This window comes from Barbus barbus (assembly GCF_936440315.1).
Source record: "Barbus barbus genome assembly, chromosome: 23".
In the NCBI taxonomy this organism is placed as follows: Eukaryota; Metazoa; Chordata; class Actinopteri; order Cypriniformes; family Cyprinidae; genus Barbus; species Barbus barbus.
The window spans coordinates 8,926,591-8,951,333 of NC_136751.1; the positions used below are offsets into that span (position 1 = coordinate 8,926,591).

Sequence of the window (24,743 nt, forward strand, 5' to 3'; positions counted from 1 at the left end):
TTCCCACCACGATCAGAACACTCAAGCTCTGTCTCATGCTCTCTCTCATGTGTCAGTCCCTGCAAGAGAAGTGGGTAAATATAGCCCTCATAACCTGTGTATATTTAGCCATTGTGGGACAGCAAAGTACAGAGATTTTGAACAGACTTTGTGCCTCCTTAATAGTACAGTTACTTAGTTTCCTTTATTTGTGTGCATGTGTGTGTGTGCTTGCATTTATGTGTGGACTCTCATAGGAGCTTCTGAACAGGAGTTCTCTAGAGTCACAGAAGCTGGGGTTGATGGAGGAAGTGTGCTGTCTAAAACTGAAGCTGGGGAACATGGAAGAGAAACACATCAAGAGTGCTGAGAGACAACATAAAGCTGAGGTAAAACTCTTATGGAATCTAAGATAAAACTCAACAGATTCTGATTGTGATATGCAGAGTGAAGTAAAAACATAATATGGAAACAATGTGGTCTTATACCCCCCTGAAGCTAACTTATTTAGGCTACAACCAGTGGGTATGTGGTATATTGAATTATATAGACATAAAATATACAGTATATATAACATAGAACTTGTGAATTGCACAGGTCCACTTTTACCACAGATCTGGAGCAGGGTGGCACTGATATTATATGAGATGTAAGAAAAAAAAAAAAAACTGTTAAGGGACCAGGTGGGCTCAGTTTTTGACCAATAATCTCAAAAGCGCCACATATTAGTAAATGTATCTGTCTTGTGAACTTAAAGTCTTGTCTCTTAAAGTCTTGTAAACTCGGCTATGTATTAAAAAAAAGCTGCTGTTTTGACCATCAAACAATTAGTGTCAAATAATTTACAGTTTGCTACTTTCATGTAATTACTATGTTCAAAGTAACTACTGCGGGACATAACTGGTTGATCTAAAATATACCTTTCCTCTGACATTATGATGTGTTGGCATACACTGTGTGTGTTTGTGGGGCTGTGTACCTTTCATTTAACCATTATGGGCCTCATGCAATACAAGCAGAACAAATTTCTGTGTAATGGTCTTGAGCAGTCTAGTCTAAATGACAAACAGCCAGAGTGTTTTTAGCAAGGATAGAGTGTTAAGAATGACCTCAGCGTGATGTCTGACAACTGCTTGGCTTCACACAGTTAAAAAATGGCACCAATCCACTCGTGAGCATTCCAGCGGCATGCCACTCTCTCTCTCTCTCGCTCTCTCACTCACTCACTCACTCACTCACAAGGTCCTGGCTTTCTACCTGCTATAGATAGGCCAGTTTACCATCTAGTTTACCATGTTGTTGGTGTCACATGGCGTCTCACATGAAAGTTCCTTCATCCACGTGCTGGAGAGAGTACATGATTTTTAACTTTTATTAGAACACAGGCTCCTTTGCTGTAAAAGATGCTACAGGAGTCTGTGTTTGACAGGTTATTATTATTATTATTATTATTTTATTTTATAAACTTCATGGCTGTCTTTGCTTTTGAAAGTTAGTTATTTTTGTCACAACTTTTGGTGCCTGACATACTAAAAGTTAAGTGGTTATTATAGGTCATGAAGCCTCACACAGGAAAGCCAAGTTCCTTAGCTAAGGACAGTTTTATGCATTAAATTGTGAGTTAACTTGATATGTTTTTAAAGATTAGTACCCAGACGATGAAGTTATTTGAAACACCACATTGGAAGCTGGTTTGTGTTCAAATCATGATTACTCATACAGTACTGTATATCCTGGAAAATAAATTTAGTTACTTGGCTCTTTAACAAAAGCTCTTATATTTGAGAACTTGGCTTGTGCGAAATGGGTCAGTGAGATATTTACTCGTCTAAAATAATATTTCAGAAAGCCCAGGCTGATAGGAGCAGACAACAAGTTTTCTCATTGTGGTTTGTTTAAAAGACTAGTAGATGAGCTGTTGAATGATGTTCATGAATGATCCTGAAATGTTCCATTGTATTAAACCAACAAAGTGTCCTGGAAAAGCAGAATGAAAGAAACACTAATTTGTAAGAAACCAGCATGCTCTCATGATTATGCATTACTTTTTAATAATTTTGGTTATTGAGTTCTCACCTTGTTAAAAAAAAAAAAAAAAAAGAAGACTAGTGTAGTGTATAAAATGGCATCCATGAAATTTGTAGAGTATAAAATGACAGACAATTTTTGATCGGTCATACTTTAGTTTGGGGACCAATTCTCGCTATTAAGTAAGTACAGAATTACGCCTTTTGCCTCAATAAACTCCTAATTTGCTGCTTATTAATATTTAGCAAGTAGTTGTTAAGTTTAGTTATAGAGTAGGATTAATGGAACTAAAATATGGTAATGAATAAGACATTGTGCTTTATAAGTATTATTAAACAGCCAGTATGCTAGTATGCTACATGCTAATAGGCAACTAGTTAATAGCGAAAATTGGTCCTTAAACTAAAGTCTTAATTTCTGTTTTTAATGGGACATTTAGGAGCATTTATGTAACATTGTTATATTATTTTAAACTAGTATGTTTAAGTTTCTTAGTTTGTTTGAAGAGTTAATCTAACACACACAAACACACAGGTTAACCTTTAGTAGTTAACCTACTTTGTCCCCATAATGTACAGAAATAGATGCGGTAATGAATTGAGACCTCATCAGTCTAGAGAAACAACTTCCAGTGACTATGTAAAAGTTCCATTTGGCAAAATATATAACAATTATATTTAAACTATGAATCTGTTGTTTGTAGTGGTACTAAACTGTGTTTATGTGTAATGACACTGACTGATATTTATTCATATTAGAACCTGAATTCCGGAAATGTTGGGACATTTTTTTAAATTTGAATAAAATGAAAACTAAAATAATTTAAAATCACATGAGCCAATATTTTATTCACAATAGAACATAGATAAACATAACAAATGTTTAAAGGGGTCATCGGATACCCATTTTACACAAGTTGATATGATTCTTTAGGGTCTTAATGAAAAGTCTATAACATACTTTGGTTAAAATTTCTCTGTAGTAGTGAAAAAAATCACCTTTACCCTGTAAAAATCAGCTCGGTTTTCAGAATGCTGATCTAGTCCATGTTGCTTTAAATCCTAATGAGCTCTGCTGACTCCGCCTCTCTCTTCCGTGGAGTGATGTGCAGTCCATAGATCTGTATAGATTCCCTATTCGACCGCTCCAGATACGTTGACGCGTCAGCCATCTTGCATTCACCATAATAAACAATGAATATTCTAAGATATACAAGCATATAACTTGCTGTTGCAGACGCACACAGTCAATGTGCTCAAAGATTCGCAGACCGTTCCAAAAATGGTGGATGGCTTACGTATCACGGCCCATAGAAACAGTCCATAATGAGGCATCTATATATATCAGCCGCGAAACTAGCACATTATTAGGAAAGGCGATTTGCAAAGATTCATAAAAACCCTTATACTCACTTCTGTAGATAAAGCTGGATCACAAATTATTCGGGTGAACATAGAAGCATTTATGTAGATCGGGGATCGGCGCATTCACTTCAAAGCGAAAGTAATGTTAATCCTCTGCGTCTTCAGCGGCTCAGATGTCGGAAGTAAATGACGACTGCTATATTCATTATTACATCCAACAAAAAAACACTTAAATCGCTTAATCTGAGACATCTTGTCTTCCCCTGCACCGGAGCTGACACAATGGCAGACCGCTCTCTCAGCTCACTCAGGGCGGGTCTAATGTAAAACGGCCTTGTCAATCAACTCTCGTGGGAGTGGTCTGTACAGAACTACGACTTTCTGACAGGATTCTCAGAACAGCCTGATTTGAGAAAGGGGATTTTAAAATAGGGATTAAAAAAAAAAAAAAAAAACACTGGGTGGATTTTTATCATTATAGGATGGATGTGTAAACACACTTTCAACACACATTTATATTCAAACAACTTGTAAAGTGAATTTTGCATCCGATGACCCCTTTAAAGGTGAACGATTTCTAGAAGTCAATGTTGATATTTGAAGTCACCAAAACAAACACGCCCCTACCCCAAAAGGGTACCACCCCTATTTTGATAGCTTCACACCACACCTACGTAGCCTACGCAACCCAGGCAACGATTAGTTCTGTGAAACAAAGCAAAACCAATGTTTACACCTTGTCTACACCGGACCGACGCGAGCTGCGCGACAAAATACTATAGAAGTCATTATAGTCAGTGATGCTGTCTACACTGGATGCTGCATGGTTCGATATGACAAATTACCAACAGAAAACTGCTGCCTCATTCTATTTATGACGTGCTGACACAAATTTTAAATGATTTTCAACGGTCGCTTTATCGTGTCCAGTGTAGGCAGACATTAGCTGTTGCAGCACGCCGCGTCCGGTGTAGACACGGCGTTAGACACCTATCGAGAAAAACCAAATCAACCTCGGTTTCCGAGCGCAGGCCTTCCGCTCCTTGAGTTCTCTCCAGCGCTGGAAAGCTGATCCGATATTTACACGGGTCCTAATTCTTGCCTTATCATTCCACAGACATTTTCCTCTTTTGTTTTTTTATCCACCATCTCTATCTTTCTGTCGCTCGGCTCGGCTGTTTAATGAACGCTTTCTCCTCCACATCATGAGTAGACACGGCCCTTACTGCTGATTAGCTAAAATTTAGTTTGGTACTTTTTTAAAAATTACATACCCCACCTTTAAACTGAGAAATTTTTAAATGTTATGCACAAAATGAGCTCATTTCAAATTTGATGCCTGCAGGTCTCAAAATAGTAGGGACAGGGGCATGTTTATCATGGTGTAGCATCTCATCTTCTTTTCAAAACAGTTTGAAGATGTCTGGCCATCGAGGTTATGAGTTTCTGGAGTTTCGGTGTTGGAATTTGGTCCCATTCTTGCCTGATATAGGTTTCCAGCTGCTGAAGAGGTCATGGTCGTTTATAATGCACCAAATGTTATCTATAGGTGAAAGATCTGGACAGCAGGCAGGCCAATTCAGCACCCGGACTCTTTTACTATGAAGCCATGCTGTTGTAATAGCTGCAGTATGTGGTTTTGCATTGTCCTGCTGAAATACACAAAGCCTTCCCTGAAATAGACATCATCTGGAGGGGAGCATATGTTGCTCTTAAACCTTTATATACCTTTCAGCTTTAAAAGTGCCTTTCAAAACATGCAAGCACTTATGCACCCCATGCCATCAGAGATACTGGCTTTTGAACTGATTACTGATAACACGCAGGAAGGTTTAGCCCGGAGGACACGAAATCCATGATTTCCAACAAGAATATCAAATTTGGACTCGTCTGACCATAGAACACTTTTCCACTTTGAAATAGTCCATTTTAAATGAGCCTTGGCCCACAGGATACGACGGTGCTTCTGGACCATGTTCACATATGGCTTCCTTTTTGCATGATAGAGCTTTAGTTGGCATCTGCAGATGACATGGTGGATTGTGTTTACCCACAGTGGTTTTTGGAAGTATTCCTGGGCCCATTTAGTAATGCCAATGACAGAATCATGCCGATGAGTGTCGTCTGAGGACCTGAAGACCACGGGCATCCAACAAAGTTCTTCGCCCTTATGTACAGAGATTTCTCCAGTTTGAAATTAAATTTGAAATGAGCTCATTTAGTGGATAAAAGTGTAAAATGTATCTGTTGAATTTTTTTTTATGTAGCCTACTCTATGTTCTGTTGTTAATAAAATATTGGCTCATGTGATTTGAAAGTCTTTTAGTTTTCATTTTATTAAAGTAAAAAATTAAAAAAAAACATAAAAAACAAACGTCCCAACATTTCCGGAATTCGGGTTGTACATTATGTTACCATACATAATAATAGTTGGGAAGAGAAAAGGACTGGAGGAAAGGATATATCAGAGGTTTCATCTAGAATACATAAAGGAGACAAGTGAGTTAATAATCTAATTATTCAAGCAACCTGAAGAACACAGACAGGAGGAAACCACTGCATGTCTGCTTCTTTCTCTTACCTTCTTTTATCTTTTCTTCCCTATTGCTATTCCCTTCTGACAGAGTGTAGTGAATCTGATTAGCGAGCTTCAGGAGCAGATGTGTAGGATTCGGCAGGAGATCTCTAGTAAGATCCAAGAGAAGCCAGCGGAGATGGTCCCAGAGGAAGGTTGTGGCAGTGAGACAGCACATGCCTCTTTGACTGAGCCAAAGCCAGCGGTGGGTCTGAGACCTGGACACATTTATGTGGAACTGTGGTCACTGTTGAAAAAAAAATTGTAGGCACCCCTTGGATCTGACAGGTTTAAAGTCATAGACTGTAATCTGCAAAAACATTGTTTGTGTTTATGAATTGGTGTCCAAATTGGTAACACTTTCTGACGGTCCATTTTATATATTCCGTTGACTATAAGCAAGTTTGCAACTTCATGTCAACTACCAGTCAATAAGAGTATTAGTAGACAGTCTGCTTAATATCTGCTCAAATTTTATGTTGATGGTCCTTCAACAAGCATTATGCTAACTGTAATAATTTTGCAAGTATATATTATTCTACAAACCCTAACCTAATAGTCTAATACTCTAAAGATAGTTAGTGGGCATGTAGTTGCAAAGTTACTTATATTTATTAGAATGTCTAAAGTGGACATGAACAATAAAAATAAAGTGTAAGAGTTAGAATTGTTTTGTATAAATGGATGCCCTCTTTCTATAATTATGCATTGTTATTGATCAACAGTGTTTGTATGATCTCTAATAGAGCTCATCAGTGACCACCCACATTTACTGAGCTTTTGTCCTGGAATTATTATATTTTTATTTATTTATTTATTTAATATTTAACCATTTGAACATTTAGAATTAACTGTTTTTCAGGTGTTGTGTTTTTGCAAGCATCTTACTGGGATCAAGTACTGTAAACTGTGTAATTTAATTAGTCTGTGCTTTGCTGCTGTTGTTGTAGTTTTTAAAATGCATTTTCTTGACAGACAACTTATTGCTGTGTTTATGTTCTAGCACTACAAAATCCAATATCATATATGCAGTCACTAGCTAACATTATCTAGATAGCCTGACAAAACAATCTCGCTAGATGCATTTCCCATTGCAATCTTAAAAGTAAATTTTCTAATTGAGTAAGCACTTGTTTAAATAATTTTGGATAATGTAATTCTACACCTGGAATTTGGCTATTAAAATATTAATTTTCAATCAAATTAATAGCTTATACGTTAACATATATCATTGCTTAAGACATTCTGGGATGGTCTTGTAATGATTGGTGGTGCATAAACATATTTTTATGAAGATTTGAATGTGACTTTTACTTCCAGAACCTATTATCTGTTTCTTAACTGTCAGTAGTTTTTTGGGGCTGTGGTTATGTCTTAATTGCTTAAAAAATATTTTATATTGTTTAATCCCTTCTATTATTTAACAGAAGGGTGCCCAACCCTGTTCCTGGAGATCCTCCTTCCTGCAAAGTTCTGCTCCTACCCTACTGTTATGAAACACACCTGAACCAGGTAAGTAAGACAGGTGTGTTGGTGTAGGGTTGGACCTAGACTCTGCTGTCACAGTTGGTTGTAAAAGTAGCAGTTGAAGCAGGATCTATTTGCAATTATATAAAAATTTATTAAACAAAACTCAGGATGCATGAAACGTGAGACTGGACAACAAAAAAAGAATGTGAAAATAATGGACAGATACACTGTACTAAACACACACTGTAAAAAAAAAAAAGTTGACCTAACTCACAAAAATAAGGCAACCTATCACATTCAACTTTTTAAGTTAACTCAACAAGCAACCGACAACTTAAAAACTTTAGTTCATCTAATGAATAAAAGTCAGTTTACTGAGTGTTAAAAAATCTGTTAGAGCAACTAAATATGTTTTAGCATTTAGCAATGCTAATCTTTTTTGACAATCCTTTTTCTTTTAAATATGCGTTTGTTTTCGAAGCCTTCTACATAATATGGGTGGCATTTGTCTTTTAAAACTAAAAGCAAACATTTATGTTAATAGACAAATGTAATTAACAAATTACAATGAGATGCACATATACAGTACCTCAGCACACGATTCTCAACCATGGTGAGGATCAACAAATTTTAAATCAGTAAAATATGAACTCTAATCCACATGACAGCTAACTGACAGTGACAACAGCAGCAGGAGCATACATTAAGCCAGTAAAATGTAAAACAATTATAATATTTTAGTAATAATTAACATAAAATGTTTTCAAGCTGCAATGCATGCTGGGAACTTGTGCAATGTTGTTCAATGTAAAATTGTTTATTCAGATGACTCAATTTGAAAAGTTGGGAGAACATTTGGATATGTTGTGAATACTTACAACAAATACTTGAGTATCTAAGTAAGGTAAACAAAACAACTTTTGTTAGCGACATGCTTAGAGTATTTTTGTTCAGCTCACACAAAAAATTAAACTGACTTCTCCTACTAAAAATTCTTTGTTCAGGCTACTTTTTTTACATTGGTTAGTAGAACTTTTCGAAAGTTGGATTTTTTACAGTGCAGGGATTAAATACACAGAGAACTAATCAGGGTAAGCAGAAACATCTGTGAAATACAGTTATCTGAAACAATATAAATTAACCAGTGGCTTAACCAGTGGTGGGAAAATTGGAACCAAATATATTCGGTCAAACACAGGAACAAAGAATACTAGAAAAAACCCCGAAACAGACCTGAACATACATGTGACAGCCGGAAGGTATTTCTCCAGGAACAGGATTGGACAACCCTGCCTAAATTGACAATGGTAACATGACGTATTACAGCAATGTGAATATATATATATATATATATATATATAATTTTTTTTTTTTTTTTTTTTACATGGGAACATTATATATTCCGATATAAAATGATTCATTATTGGTGTGTGCATTATTACACAGAACCTGCTTCAGGAGCTCAAGATGCTCAAGCATCGAGTTGACGAGCTGGAACAGGAGAAGTTGCAGTATGAGCAGAAGCTCAAAGTGACACAGGTACTGCCACACAAATGCACAATTTTTTTCCCAAAGTTGTTCACAGAAAATATTCCAATGTAGCTCATGTTGTGATCAACTGTGGTCAATGTAGCAGTGTTTCTGCTCTCTATAATGTCCTTTTTAATACTCTTGTAAACATGTACTATGATTATTATTAATGCAGATCATTTTAATTTATTTTTAAATTTGTGGCTATATCGTAATGACGTGTTTCTACTCTCTCAGGCAGAGATCATGAGTTTACAGCAGCTGTTGAGCTGTAAGAACTCTGAGATAGAGAGTCTACATGCTCAGCTGCTCTCCAGAGCTCCAGTGTCTGTAGACAGCGCAGAAAGAGGTACTGCTTTCTCTCTCAAATCCATCTAAAGGCCTGCCTTGATGCATTCAATACTAATGTTAAAGGCAATTTAGCTCTTTGTATTTTTCGCAGCTGTGTCTAATTAGTTGTGCATGTTAATGCATGTTAATTAGTGATAAGCCAATATTTCTCCATTTGAGATATTTGTCCCATAACTGTGTGCACTTGGCTAAGTGGCAAAAGTATTAGTTCTGCTGTTTTTAAATCAGTTGTTTGTCCGACTAATGACAGACAGTGAGAGAGTTCAGGGAATGCATGCATTCCATTCAGTTTTTGCATACAGATGTTGTTAGTTACATACAGTACTATGTATGAATAGCAATATGAGTAGTATGTCCAAAAATGCAGTGTTCATAAAATAGTAGGTAAACCATACCTAAGCGACTTACTGCTTCTGCAGAGGTTCTGAAAAGCATGGCTGATGTTGCAGACTTTATAGAACATACTTTAATAATGGCCGAGAAGTAAGTTCTTCATCAAATATAGTGCATAAACTGACAGCACACGATTTTGGGAGCACATTGTCATTATTCTTGTAATTCCCTTTTCTGCTGTTACAGTGGCACTGCAATTACACACTTAACCTTTAAATTGTATCTTTATTAAACTGGCCATTAGCTGCCCTGCTCTTTAGATTTTGGCATTAGCCTTTGAAAAGTACTTCTCAGTCAATCACTAATGTTAACAGGAGTTATTAGTAATTGCCATATGTGTCTGCTGTGTGGTGTGCTAACAATGGTTCTTTTTCCTTACTACCATTCACTCACCATTAGAGGAGATATACAGAAGGAGACTCAACACCAAACGTAAGCTTGTTTATATTACACAACTTCACATAAATTGCTAGAAAGATTAATGCAGAATTCATCTGCGTACATAAAACCCATTTCTGCATTTGATTGTGTAAGTTCTCACTTGTTTCATTGTTTTATGTGACCCCATAAACTCATGCCTGTGTAAGTGTCTTGTGAACTGGTGACTCTAAAATGAAGTCATAACCATTTATTGCTCCACTTGGCTTTCCTTGGAAAAGTAAGATCAGTGTAATTCCTGTTTTCCATGTCTGTGTACTTTAATTATGTTCAGGGTAGTAGATCTTAAACATTTGTGAGGTTTATGACATTCTAGACTGTTACTTGACACCGTAAACAATCTTGCAGATCTTGAATATATTCTTTCTTTCTTTCTTTTTTGTCTGTCAACAGATCAGGAGCTGCAAAGTCTAAAGACAGGAATGGAATCACTTATTGCAGCAAATGAGGAAAAGGTGTTCTTTTTGTTTTACTTTAAACATAAAAAACAAAAAAACAATATATATATATATATATATATATATATATATATATATATATATACTATGAGGTACAAACAGGAAATAATTATATAAAAATCGGAATATATAAAATGTAAATTGTGAATAGTTATAAGTCTGAATATATTGTTTTGTCTGAATATTTAAATGTAAATCTGAATATATAGTTATAAGCCTGAATATATTATGTAAAACTGAATATATGGTTATAATTCTGAATATATACATATAAATCTGAAAATATAGTTATACGTCTGAATATATAGAAGTAAATCTGAATATATAGTTATGAATTTTAATATATAAATGTAAATTGTGAATATATAGAAGATAATTTGAATGTATAGTTGTAATTCTGAATATATGAATGTAAATTGTGAATATATAGATTTAGGCCTTTCAAGAAGCTCACATTGGACAGGCAGTGTGCCATTCACAGCGAGAAGCTGCTCAGTGCTCTGAATGGCCTTTGAGAGCAAGTGTGACAGATGTAGTAGCCCAGTTGCACACCCGGAAGTAAGCTGGAGTTATTGATTGCTTCAATACTAGGCACAACAGTTAGAGTCCTTACAAGCAAAATGAGATTTAATCTACAAGGAAATTAAGGAAATCATGATTAGAAATGAAAACAATAGCATATTCACCTTTCCAATCTAGGAAATAGATTCTTACTATTTTTCTGTATATAAACAACCTATGAGACAGTTGTGTACAGTTTATAACAATCACTACATTTGTATGAACAATTAATAGGGCTTGATATTGACACTGATTTTCAGATTTGATTTGATTCTAATTCACTAGTTCTCAGTTAAACTGATATAAATTTGCTTATTCTAGCTGTTCTACTAAATTAAAATATTCTAGTTACAGTGTCAATAAACTACAATGAACAGCAATAACAATTGTGAAAATACATTCAGATGTGCTTCTATATATTCAGACTTATAACTATATATTCAGATTTACCTTTATATATTCAGAATTACAACTATATATTCAGATTTACTACTATATATTCACAATTTAGATTAGATTCGATTCAACTTTATTGTCATTGCACATGTAAGGTACAGGGCAACGAAATGCAGTTAGCATCTAACCAGAAGTGCAATAAACAGAGGTACAGGATATACAGTGCCTACAATATGTTACATATGTACAGAAATATACAGATAAGGCAGTACTATGGACATAATTTACAATTTTTAAATACTATCAGTATGATATACAGATGGGTGATATGAACATACTATACAGATGGATTATGCAGTAAATGTATGTACACTATGAGCAAAAACTATGAACATAATTACAAATGGATATGAAGTGTTTATATATGAAGATATATAAACACTAGTGCAATGAACATTGAAAGTGCATAGAAAATAAAAATGTCCAGTACATAGTACTCAGTGTGTAGATTGTTTTTTTTTTTAGTGATGGGGAGGGGTGGAGAGTTTGTAGTGGTGTGTGAGGGGGTATCATCAGGCAGAGTTCAGTAGGGAGACAGCTGTAGGGAAAAAGCTGTTACTGAGTCTGCTGGTCTTTGTTCGGAGGCTCCTGAAGCGCCTCCCAGAGGGCAGTAAGTTAAACAGTCTATGGTCAGGGTGAGAGGAGTCCTTAAGAATGCCGCGAGCTTGACGTAAACAGCGTTTTCTCTGGACGTCCTCAATGGCAGGAAGTGGTGTCCCTGTGATGCGTTGGGCAGTTTTCACCACCCTCTGCAGTGCCTTGCGGTCAGCAACTGAGCAGTTCCCATACCAGACTGTGATGCAGTTGGTCAGGATGCTTTCAATTTACATGTATATATTCAGATTTATAACTATATATTATGCTATTAAATCAAATTTGATTATCATGCACATCTCGTCAGGATTATTATTGGCGCTTTCTACACTGTAAAAAAAAAAGTTGAGCCAATTTAAAATTTTAAGGCAACCAGCTTCAGCAGATTTTTGAGTTTTCTCAACTTGTTGTTTTAAGTTTATACAACCAAAAGTTGAAAATCTCCTTCAAAAATAAATTGAGAGAACTCAAAAATCTGCTGAAGCTGGTCGCCTTAAAATTTTAAGTTGGCTCAACTTCTTTTTTTTTTTTTTTTACAGTGTATAGAAATCAGTGCGTAGCCTATTTAAAAAAATAAATGTTTTTTTTTACTTAACTGAAGTGTATTTAAATGTCTGAAACCTAAAATAAACTTTATTCGGTTTAAAACATTGAACAGTTATGAAAAGCACTGTGGCATTGTTTTTTCTTCTGAGCTCGTCTTTCTCTGGCTCAGCGCCAGCCAAAGCGCTGCGCATCAAAAGGTTGAAATCGATCGACTAACCCTCCCCCATATTAACATAGACATCTTAATATATTATAAATATAACATTTTACTTAGTTTTAGATTAAAGTTTTTGTCTTATGCGTAAAAATAACTTTCCTTGGTATATATTTTTGTAATAAAAATAAGCTTCTGTTTCATAAACTAATAACAGCTTAACATTATTTACCTCAGCTTACATCAGTGGTTTTCAAACTTGTTCCTGGAGACCCACAGCTCTGCACATTTTGCATGTCTCCCTAATTTACACACCTGATTCAGATCATCAGCTCATTAGGAAAGAGCTCCATGAACTCAAATGACTGTGTCGGATAAGGGAGACATGCAAAATGGGCAGAGCAGTGGGTCCCGAGGAACAGGATTGAAAATCATTGGTCTACATTTTGCGTCTTTGCTATTATATTCCAATATCATTATGCCTCAATTAGCTAGATATAGATTAGGAGTTGTTTTATATGTACAGATGCTCTCTGCTGTGTTTGATATTTATTATAAAAAAGTATGACTTGTAATACAAATACAACTTCAATTAATATTTATGTTGTTAAAGTAACAGTCTGTCCTGTAAATGCATTGTCTGCTGGTTTATTTAGCTACATTTCAGCACACCACCACATTAAGTATGACATTTAATACTTTAAGACTTTTATGAATGTTAAAGTGCAAATTAACACCTGACCACTCTTGTAAGTTTGCAACTGTTACAATTAAAAATCACAGAAGGGTAAAAACATGCAGGCAGACAATGGTATGATGTAAGCAACACAGCTACAACAAACAAAACTGATAATGAGTGTGTTAGATTTATAGTGTGTGAATAATCAAGCTTTGACAATAACCAGTCATATTGGCCGGACTGAGGGGCCCCCAAATAAAATTCTGCTTAGCGCCCCATAAAGATTTGGACCGCCCCTGTATATATATATATATATATATATATATATATATAACATTTATTTTTAATATTTTTCCCAGGATCGTCGAATAGAAGAGCTCACTCACCTCCTCAGCAAATTCAGACAAATGAATGACATCATGACTTTAGTTCAAGGTAAATTCTTAAACTATTTTTGATGTGTTTTATCAGATAATCAATGGTCATATACCCATTGAAACCATTTCATAGAGATTTGCCAGAAAATATTTAAAATACAAAAAGGGCACTATAATCATGCATAAAAAAAAAATGTGCATAACAGAGTTTTTTTTTTTTTCTAACAAGCTCATTTGTACTCTAAGTTAAGTAGTAACCTTTTGCTGATCAGTTAGAAATCATTAAATGAAGAGTGCATTGTTTGTTGGAAATGTCAATGAGATTAAATCAAAACCGAATGATTGTTGAACTCAAATTAAATCACACTTGTTGGGAGTTATGATCAGGTGTTGAAATATTGAATTCCAGATAGCTACCCTAGTGAAAAATAAATATACTAAAATGTACTGTATTTGAAATATATTTATTTCATGCTAAGTATACTACAAATACCTTTTCATATTTTTGTACTTAATAAAAATACCCTGAAATTGTACTTTTAATATACTAAACTGGTATACTTAAATGGCCCGGTTTCACAACCAGGGCTTAGCTTAAGCCAGGACTAGGCCTAAGTTAAATTAAGATATTTAACTTATAAAAATGCCTTAGAAGAAAACATTACAGGTGTGCATCTTGACACAGAACAATGACACTGACATATTATGTCAGAGCAAGATATTTTCAGTTGCGACAGCTCAAACATGCATTTTAGTCTGGGACTCAAGCCTTGTCTGTGAAAGCGGGGGAAAGTTTGCTAAATCGGAAAAAAATAATTTTGTACTTTAATCAATGCACTTGTTTTGTGTGGACGAAAGTACAGCTAAAGATATGCTGAAGTATATTTGATACTTAAGTATACCTGAAGTATTCAGTATACTTCAGGAACACTTTAAATACAGTCATGGCAATACAGTCATTTTGTTTGCACTGCAACAACACACACACACACACAAAAACAGAGAAGAAAAGTCAAACTTGATAAAATTTCACACAGAACTCAAAAATGGACTGGCCAAAATTATTGGCAGCTTGTCAAAATTGTAAGAAATAATTGATTTTCAAGCATGTGATGCTCTCAACGACATTGTCCCGGAATTGTTGGCTGATGACTACAGCTATACCATTTTGGGTTGTCTTGGTGCCATAGTAGATGATCTTATATCCCTCACCGATGTCCCTGGCTTTGGCTCCCTTCCATTTTGTCTCCTGAATACATGCAATGTCCACTTGCCGGTTCCTTTGGTCGTCTGCTAGTTCGTGGCTGCGCCCCCTGAGCTTACCAATGTTAAGTGTGGCCAGTCAGATCTTCTTATTTACTAATTTCTTTAACCTGCCCTGTCCTTGGGCAGGTAGCCCTTGCCAATTTCTCACGCCATCCAGGCGAGGACGGCGCGCGTCACCTATGGGGACGCCCTAGCATAGTTGGAGGCTCATTGTGTTGATATTGCCATTGCCCCCTTTAAGTTAAGGGTGCTAATAATTTTGTCCAGTCCATTTTTCGGATTCTTTGTGGAATTGTATCAGATTTGACTTTTCTTCTGTTTTTTTTGTTTGTTTGTTTGTTTGTTTTTGTTGTTGTTCCAATGCAAACAAAAAAAAAATAAACATTTGAGTACCAAAACATTTGCAACTGCAACAATTTTCTGAGAGAAAGGTTGCATTTTCTGACAGAATTGCAAGGGTGCCAATATTTTTGGCCATGACTGTATATTGCATTTAAAGACTGATATAAGTCAAAGTTCATAAAATCTTTATCAATAGTGGCATTTCTTAATCAGTAAGTTTTGAGCGATTTGTCAGTAAATATGTTAATAGATTTGAACTATACTTATGAAATAAATGTATTTTAAATACATTTAATTTTTAATAGGGTATAGCTTAATGATATGTAAATGATGCCTTCCTCAGACCCAGAAGACAAATCAGCAGAGATAAGCAGCGAAGATGGAAAACAGAACGGGACTGTAAAGATGAAGACTTTAACACATAAAGCTCATGCTGAGGTGTGTGTGTGTGTGTGTGTGTGTGTGTGTTGAGGTTCATGAGTATGAGTGACTGTTTCCTGAACCATTTCTGAACTTATTCTTTTTTGTCTCTGATAAAGTTGACCTTTAGTAGCTCATCTCCTCTGATGTTTTCTTCAGTTTCTTCTCAGAAAGATGCAAACCCCAGGTAACAGTGTCTGTACATGCAAACCTCATTTCAAACAGTAGAATATATGTCACATATAACTATTGATGTTGTTTTCCTCAGGTCCATCAGTATAGAAGACTTTGAAGGCAGCCCAGCACAAACGGTTTGACCAAACAACCAATCTAATTAATTTGATAGCTGTTTATTTATTTCTTTATGGTTTGTGTGTGTGTGGTTTACTCAGAGTTGATAAAATCCTAAAATGATGCTGACATGCCAAGGTTCTTTCTAGTGATTCACTCTATTTTTTTAGGCTGTGGATGGGAAACTGGTAGAGCCTGTTCTTTCAGAGGAGGTATATAAATCATTGTCTTAAGTTATTAATCTGTCATCATATTTACTCTTAATCTTCTATTTGAATTAAAACTAAACATGTCAACATAACTGAAATCATGGCCGTGTTGTTATTGGCAGTGGTTTAATGCTGATGCTATAATAGGAGGCTTTTGAAGATTGAACATGTCTGCAGCAGCCAGCAATACCTACTCTTCACTTCTCACCCATTTTTATAGACTCGACCAGCTGATAACAAACATCCGACACGCCCAACAGTGTTGAGTCACCCAGAGAAGGGAGAGAGTGAGGCGAGTGACACATCAGACCAGAGGACACCAGAGAACAAAGATGAAAACATCAACCTTGGTATGAGATCCTTTCATAGTATCTTGTCCTGTGTTGAAGCCACTGCTGATTATTTTAAGCCTATCATAATAATTTAGTATTTACCTTTTGAAGATAATTGTCAGAGAACAGGTTATCTTGTATAATTTGCCTACACTCTTAAAAAATAAAGGTGCTTAAAAGGTTCTTCACAGCGAAGCCTTAGAAATACCATTCAGTTAAAGGTTCTTTAAAGAATCTCTTTATTACCTTTTTATAATCTGAAGATCCCTCTTTCACCACAAATAACCTTTTGTGAAACATAAAGGTTCTTCAGATGTTGAAGGTTGTTTATGGAACCGTTTACACAAAAAAGGTTCTTCTATGACATTGTGAAGCACCTTTATTTTTAACAGTGTATTGGCATAAAGTCTGGTCCATATTGGAGCTTGTTCTGGCCAAGAACTGCAGAAAAGTCCATCTAAATGCCATGTGAAGTGCAACTTTTATCACAGCTGGTACTATAAACCTGAAATTAGAAAGGATTTACCTTACTAAAAAATAATCTTGATATTTAATTCTAATCCAGCTGAGTCTGTGCAACTCAAATCATAGACCAATTGCAAATGGCAGAGGTATATTTTTTTATATTATTAGAACAAGTATTTTGATTCCCAGCCCTGCATATTTGTGTTTGATCTCAAACCCACCCATCTCTGGTGAAATATTTTTTTTTTGTGACTAGAATGTATAATTCCTCCACACTATTTTGGAGCAAAACCATTCTACCATTCCTAAAACCCTGTGCCTTTGATGGACTCTAATGAAAGGGTATCCATCAGGAACCAGATCTATCATATGGGCCCCACCTGTTCAGGACCCACCCTGTAACTGAAGCTCGACTGAAGGGAGGCAAATCATTGCCAGATGCCCAAACATGCTTTGACAAGCAGGGAGACTGGAGACATGCCTATGCAAATCTGCTTTGTTAGTCTCTGATGCTCCATTAGCACAGCTGCTTTCATTTCATTAATTTAAATCTCTAACAATGAGCTAATAGTCCTGAAGACCTGAAGTCCTTTGTCTTTGGTAATTGCATGTACATTTCACACATGTAGATCATAACTAAAACTGTAATAGGGCTGATTGCCACAATCAAATCTCTCCCTCCTTTTCTCCCTTTTTCACTGTATTGGAATTTTAAAAAGACACTTTGACTGTATATAAATAAATATTCCAGTTTATTTTTACCAGTGCACCATTCCTATGGTTTTCTGTATCTGATTACTGCAGAAAATAAATTAAATCTTCCTTAAAAAGATTATAAATTAAGAAAAGAAAAGAAAAGAAAATAAATTAAGTTTGTAATAAGGAATGGAAAAATGTTCTTTCAATTAAAGCTATAGCAGTCAAGCATGCTGAACTGCAATTCATTATTCAATTATTACTGTATTTCAAAAGTATAACCATAGCATATAACATTAGCATCTGTTACCATGGGATTAGAATCACTCTTCTACATTGTCTGTGCAAACTATTCCCAGTCTTTGAACACATGCTATTATCACTTGTGGAAGATATGCACAAGAAGCTATGTAATTCATAAATAACTAAAGGAAAATTCCAACAGAGATTGCCATTAATGAATAACTAGTAAAAAATATTATAAAAAATAACCCTACCTCAAAACTACTCTACAGCTCTGATAAATTACATTTACTGCATAATGAATGCTGCAATAATATAACATGCTGTAACAAAAACATTCATTCATTCTCAGTGTAAGTCTATATGATGTTTTTCTGTTGTCTTTTTCTTTGCTGAGGGACTAAATAAATAAAATACATATTTACATAACATAAAATAAGATTGTATAATCAACATTTGCACATATTGAGCCTCCTATTTATAATGTCTTTTTTTTTTTTTTTTTACCAAAATAGCGTTCTGTTGCTGGTTTCATTCATTTATTTATTTCATTCAGCAATACGTAATGACTTTTATTATTATTATTATTATTTTGTCCCCCAAAGGAATTACAGAGAAAATGAAGGACACGGCCAATTCTGACCTTTCTTCAGTGTCTTCTGGAGTTGACTCTGGACAGCAGTCTCCTGTGTTACAAGAAAACGTAAAAAATAGCAGCATACGCAAACTTTGGGGAAAGTGAGTTGATTATGACCATTGACAATTGCAATATTAAATTATGAAAATGTTACAGTTACTTGCATCTTCCCTGTTTCTGTGTGAAACCAATGAAAAACAAGCATCTTACAGGACATGTTTGTATTGAGGATGAAGAGGACAGGTGTGCTATCAGATGACATTGAGCCCACTCAGTTCAAGAGAGGAGGGTTCAGAGCCACAGCTGGGCCTCGGCTAACACGAACCCCTGATTCTGGATGCTCATCCCGGTAAACTTTCCTTCATAAACAGACAGGGCCAGAGGTGCAATAGATTTTGAAAGAACAATACAGATAAAGAATTATTATTGATCTGATTATGTTATTATCTTGTCATCATTAGTGCACACACACCTTTCTCTAAGTGGACGACGGGGCAGGTGTGTGGTTGGCTGGAGGACATTGGTTTGGGGCAGTATGTCAGTTTGGCACGTCAGTGGGTGGACAGCGGACAAACCCTCCTCTCTGCCACTCCACAGGAGCTTGAGAAGGTATCATTTTATATTTTATATTATATATGTTGCTACCTATGGTTTATATTAGTGTACTCTGCATGATGTAAAATTATCAACCATAGTTTTTTTTTTTTTTTTTAATCAACAACAAAAATACACTGTTCTGCATGAAATTCTTAGTGAAACAGTACAGTTCCCATGACTCGTATGCACCGTTTTCAACAGGAGATTTGTATTAAACATCCTCTGCACAGAAAAAAGCTGCAATTGGCTCTCAGAGCTTTTAGCAACAAGACAATGGAGAAATCTTCAGAACTGGATCACATCTGGGTTACACGTATGTACTACTAATAATAAAATTAGCTAGATTGGAAAGAAATACAAGTGGCTTGCTATGTGAAAAGAAAAGAAAAGAAAAGAAAAGAAAAGAAAAGAAAAGAAAAGAAAAGAAAAGAAAAGATTGACAGTATTGAAATAAATGCATGTTTTCACTACCCTATTTTTCATCTGTAGGTTGGCTTGATGACGTCGGTTTACCACAGTACAAAGATCAGTTCTATGAAAACAAAGTTGATGGCCGCATGCTACAGTACCTAACAGTGGTAAGACCAAAAGTTGCCTCTATCCCCATGTTAAAAATGCCGTGTAACAATATTTTTCAAATTCGCATATTTTTACCCTTCAGAAACTGATGTTCTTTTCTTACAGAATGATCTCTTGTTCTTGAAAGTCACCAGTCAGCTCCATCACTTGAGCATTAAATGTGCCATCCATGTCCTCCACGTTAACAAGTTTAACCCAAACTGCCTGAGACGCAGGCCAGGGGATGAAGTAAGACAAATTGCAGATTAAAAACTCACAATTTCAACGTCAGAATTATATAGGATACTCACATCTCCACAAAGGATAAATCTTGAAAAACACCGAAAGACTGTATTTCTATTTATTTTTTTTTTTGCAGAATAAGACATCTCCCTCTGAGGTGGTGCAGTGGTCCAACCATCGTGTGATGGAGTGGTTGAGGTCGGTGGATTTGGCTGAATATGCTCCAAACCTTAGAGGCAGCGGCGTTCATGGAGGTCTAATTGTGAGTCAGCTTTTACTGGTCATTAAAGTACTACTGCTAATGAGGTTTAAATGTTCTCATACATTATATATACCAGGGGTTTTCAACCTTTTAGGACATGCGCCACCCCCAAGTTTGTCTAATTTCACTCGCGACTTGCCTTGGCCGTTAAAACAAGCATCCGGATGCAGTCTCGGATGGAAGTCTTGATGATTTGAAGTGCTGATGGTATTGGAATAGTGATCATGTTCTTCCGGGACTGAAGAGTGACGAACATCAAATATGTTATTCTGACTTAGTAGAAGTCAGGAGAGTTCTCTCCCTCTGAGAGAAAAGTTGCAACATGACTTGTTCATAAAGTATGCATAGAACAGTATACAACACAAAAGGCAATATACAAGAACATTAATAATACACACAATGACCTGCTTATTTAAATGTTCATTCATATAAAGGTTTGGCTATGAATTAATGAAAGATGTCCTTTTCTATGGGCAGTATGTGTCTGTTTTGAAGTGAATTGAGTGAGTGTAAAACTCTTTGTGAATTCCGTTGGGCCATAAAACCTGTCTTAATGTTTTAATCTGTCCTTGCTGCTATGATAACCAGAGGCCTGTTCTGCCTCTGGTTGTTTGTCATGGCTTCACAGACATCTCTGCACCCTGTCCAGTTATTGGCTGAGGGGTCTGTTGGATTATTTGTTAAATATAATGTGTCTGATTTGTCCAGCCATTACAACTAGAAGGGAAATAGGACAAAGAGGAAGGTATAAACAGCTATTTTATTAAACAAAACAAAAATATAATCAAACCACATGGCAATGCAAGACAAAGAACTGCACTGAAAAGGGGCAAGACATAGTAGAACGATAAGGGGTAAAACATGGAACAGGTGTGAGAAATCAGCTCAATGGGTCATGAAAAGCAGGAACACGGTTATGAGAACAAGGTTATACAAATTAAAACTCCAAGAAACAAACAAACAAAAAAACACACCTGTGGTGGGAGGGGGTGAAGATGACTCTAGGGAGGCCGGAAGGAGGACTAGGACCCCCAGATGAAAGAGTCCATGGTGATGCCACAGAGTTGGCAGTGGAACAGACCCCCTGCCAGGTCTCTGCCACCACCAGCTCTGTGAGAAGAGAAGAGGCCACAAAGAAGCTGGCTGTGAAAGGGGCCACAGACTTGATGGTGATGCCAGCTAGAACCAGTGGGATGACCAAAAGAGGTGGATTCTGGAGAGGTGGAGACCTAGACAGAGCCAAGGAGATGAAGATCCAGGGCCACACTGCTGGTCTGGAAAGTTAAGGCAGAGACGTAGGCTCACTGGACTGAGATGGATCCATAAACTGAAAAAGGAAGTTGTTGTTATTTCAACTGTTAATTGAGAAGAAAATAAATAAATAAGTGCACTGTCAGGATAGTGGGTCTGGTGGGCAAGGTCCTAGAAGTTGTCAGAAGTGATCTTTCTGGGTGAGAAGGAAGAGATGGACAGCTTCTAGATCCACTGCACTGTATTCATTGTATCTGTCATGACAAGTGAGGCAAATAGGACAAGGAGGCAGGTATTTTATTAAAACAAAATAAAAGATAATCCAAATAGGGATAATAGCAGGAGAAACCGTGTGACAGCAAACAGTACTAGACAACGAACTTGAAAGAAGATATACTAGAACTGACGAGGGGTAAAACAAGGGGCAGGTGTTTATAAGATATCATACATTGTATATGATAAATTATATGATAAGTGCTTATGTGAGAATTTGAGATATTATTTTGTTATTAATTTATTTTATTTTGCAGTTAGGGCTGAACTGTAAAACATTATGCTGTCTACCTTCAAACTACAATACTGATAAATGTTTTAAGCACTTGTGAAACAACGCTTTAGCTTGTTTTAAAAAATAATGCCATGGACAGTTTTTATCAATTAACTTTGAATTGCATGTGCATGTTCGAATGTGCACAGTTTGTTAAGGTAGTTTGTTTTGTTGCTACAGTTTATTTATTTTTTATTTATTTATTTATCTATAGATTCATGCTCAATTGGTTCTGTTTCCGGAACGAATCAGTGTTTTTGAATGAATCAGCCAGATGATTTAATTAATTTTTGTACAGAAAAGTCACTGAAAAATCCTTGTTACTAATGCACAGACTAAGATTTTGTTTGGAATATGCAACAGACAAGTGGAATGACACAATGAGAAGTCTCAAGGCTGTTGTACAGTTATATTAGCACTCTTGAAACACTTAGGTTTGCAGGCACATTATTGCAGGACAAAGATGAAGACAAATACACAATTACTCATAGAAGGGAGCATTTTTGATTGGCTAACTTTCTGCTGAAAGGCTGCTCCTCAACTCCTTTCTGATATTTACAAAAGGGCTGACGTGTTTTTTTTTTTGTTGTTTTTTAAGGATGCTTATTTCAGTGTCACATAGTAAGATTTTATGTATGGTGTTTTATCTATTTTAAGTTGTATCTGTTTTAAGTTGATCATGCCCAGCCAGCAATGACATGTGGATCCCAGGTGCAAGCCCATAATGGGGCCCACATTTGCCGCCCATGAAGCCCTCATCTGGGCCCCACATGTCATTGCTGGCTGGGTGTTAAACAAACTGATTTTACTTTAGCTGTAACATTAAAATATATATCATGAATATTTGGGATGAAATATCCCTTTTAAGTTGTATGTATTTCCATATCAGATCCTGGAGCCTCGCTTTCAGTCAGAGACCTTGGCTATGCTGCTCAACATCCCTCCACAGAAAACCCTCCTCAGACGCCACCTCGCCACCAACTTTAACTCACTGGTGGGGCCTCAGGCCCAGCAGGAGAAACAGGAGTTTGCCAATGCCAGTGGGCATGCACCACTTACCACCACTGCCAAAGTCAGGGTATGATATTCCAAACAAAATAACCTATTTTATGCTACATATAAGTTGCAAGTATCATTTTTGTCATGTTGTATTTTTATTAATTTCTTTGTCTTTAGCCAAAGAAGCTTGGTTTTACTCATTTCCGACAACTAAGAAAGCTCAGAATGGATGAATCAGCAGATTATATCTGCCCCATGGATACAGGGACCCCACCAAGCCTGAGTGGGACACCAAAGAGGCCTTATGGAAGTTTCAGGGGCATCAGCCCCATCCTGGCCAAAGACTCAGACAGACTGGAACAGGTTGGGTCTAAGAACTGATTCATTGTGTCTTCAATATAGCCATTCTTAGCCAAACAATGCAGTGCTTACTGCCAGTAACACAGCATTAACACCATCAATCAGGAGAAGCCCAGAACTGTTTCTTCAGTGCATCATCTGGAAATGCTGGATATCACTGACCATGGGCTCTTAACATTGGAAATTATTATTGTTGTTGTTGTCTGTCTGTCTTTAGGTAGTTCCAATGCTGAAATTTCACATTGACAAGTTGATTTGAGTTTCCTGATTTTATTGCTTTTAATGAATAATTTATACCTATCCCTGGCAGGGAAAAAAAGGTTTTGAAATGACCAATAAACTGTTTATTTACTTTTCTCTCTCTTTCATGATATGAACAGATGCTTTGAAAACACTGTTGTAAAACATGTATGCCGTATTGAAATGATGCATTATAATATATAAACCAGTAACACTTTAGAATACTGTTGCATCCTGAACAAACGATTAATGCAATATTAAAATACTAGTAACTAAATTAAAAGGAAATGTGTCTGTTGCTTATATAACCCCTGGCTCTCTGAATAGGGCACAATATGTGTCACTGGGTGATGCAATGGGAACACCCCCAGATGTGGAGTTTCTCTAAAGCCTGTATAGAAACTAGGAATTGCTCAGTGCCACTTTTTTATGTCCAATACTGCAATGTTTATTATCTGCTGATAGGTTTTTTTTATATATATATGTTTACAATATCTACTTAAAGCTATGGTCTACGATTTCAAAGATTGTTCATTATTAATAACCTCGTTTAGATGCTGGTTATGGTTCTACAGTACAATCCTAATAATATGAAGAGAAAAAAGAATGAAAAAAATCCATTCACTCTATTGGGTGTACACCCGCAGAGAAATTGACCAATGTAAGCTGTCCGGCCGGACAGCTTACATTGGTTAACTGCTCTCATCCAATCCCCTGTTCCACTCGCGTCTCCACCCACCGCACCCCACCCCGCCCCCTCCTGCGACATGAAATTTCGCGCGAAAGTAGGCAGCATCAACTCAGCAATGGAGAAAAACCAACAAACAGACAG

The 24,743-nt window shown here is 36.2% G+C and overlaps 1 protein-coding gene across 1 annotated transcript; it reads left to right on the forward strand.

Moving 5' to 3' along the window:
* ppfibp2a (PPFIA binding protein 2a) lies at positions 1–24,190 on the forward strand. The gene is made up of 22 exons (XM_079373551.1): positions 1–70; positions 237–368; positions 5,996–6,151; positions 8,863–8,955; positions 9,184–9,295; positions 10,090–10,122; positions 10,522–10,583; positions 13,936–14,011; positions 15,905–15,999; positions 16,101–16,168; positions 16,250–16,292; positions 16,443–16,484; positions 16,702–16,831; positions 18,823–18,955; positions 19,084–19,203; positions 19,316–19,463; positions 19,653–19,764; positions 19,941–20,029; positions 20,136–20,258; positions 20,389–20,514; positions 23,202–23,390; positions 23,489–24,190. The coding sequence occupies exons 2-22, from the start codon at positions 282–284 to the stop codon at positions 23,690–23,692; spliced, it is 2,241 nt and encodes a 746-aa protein (XP_079229677.1). The 5' UTR covers positions 1–70; positions 237–281; the 3' UTR covers positions 23,693–24,190.
* Positions 24,191–24,743: the final 553 nt, after the last annotated feature.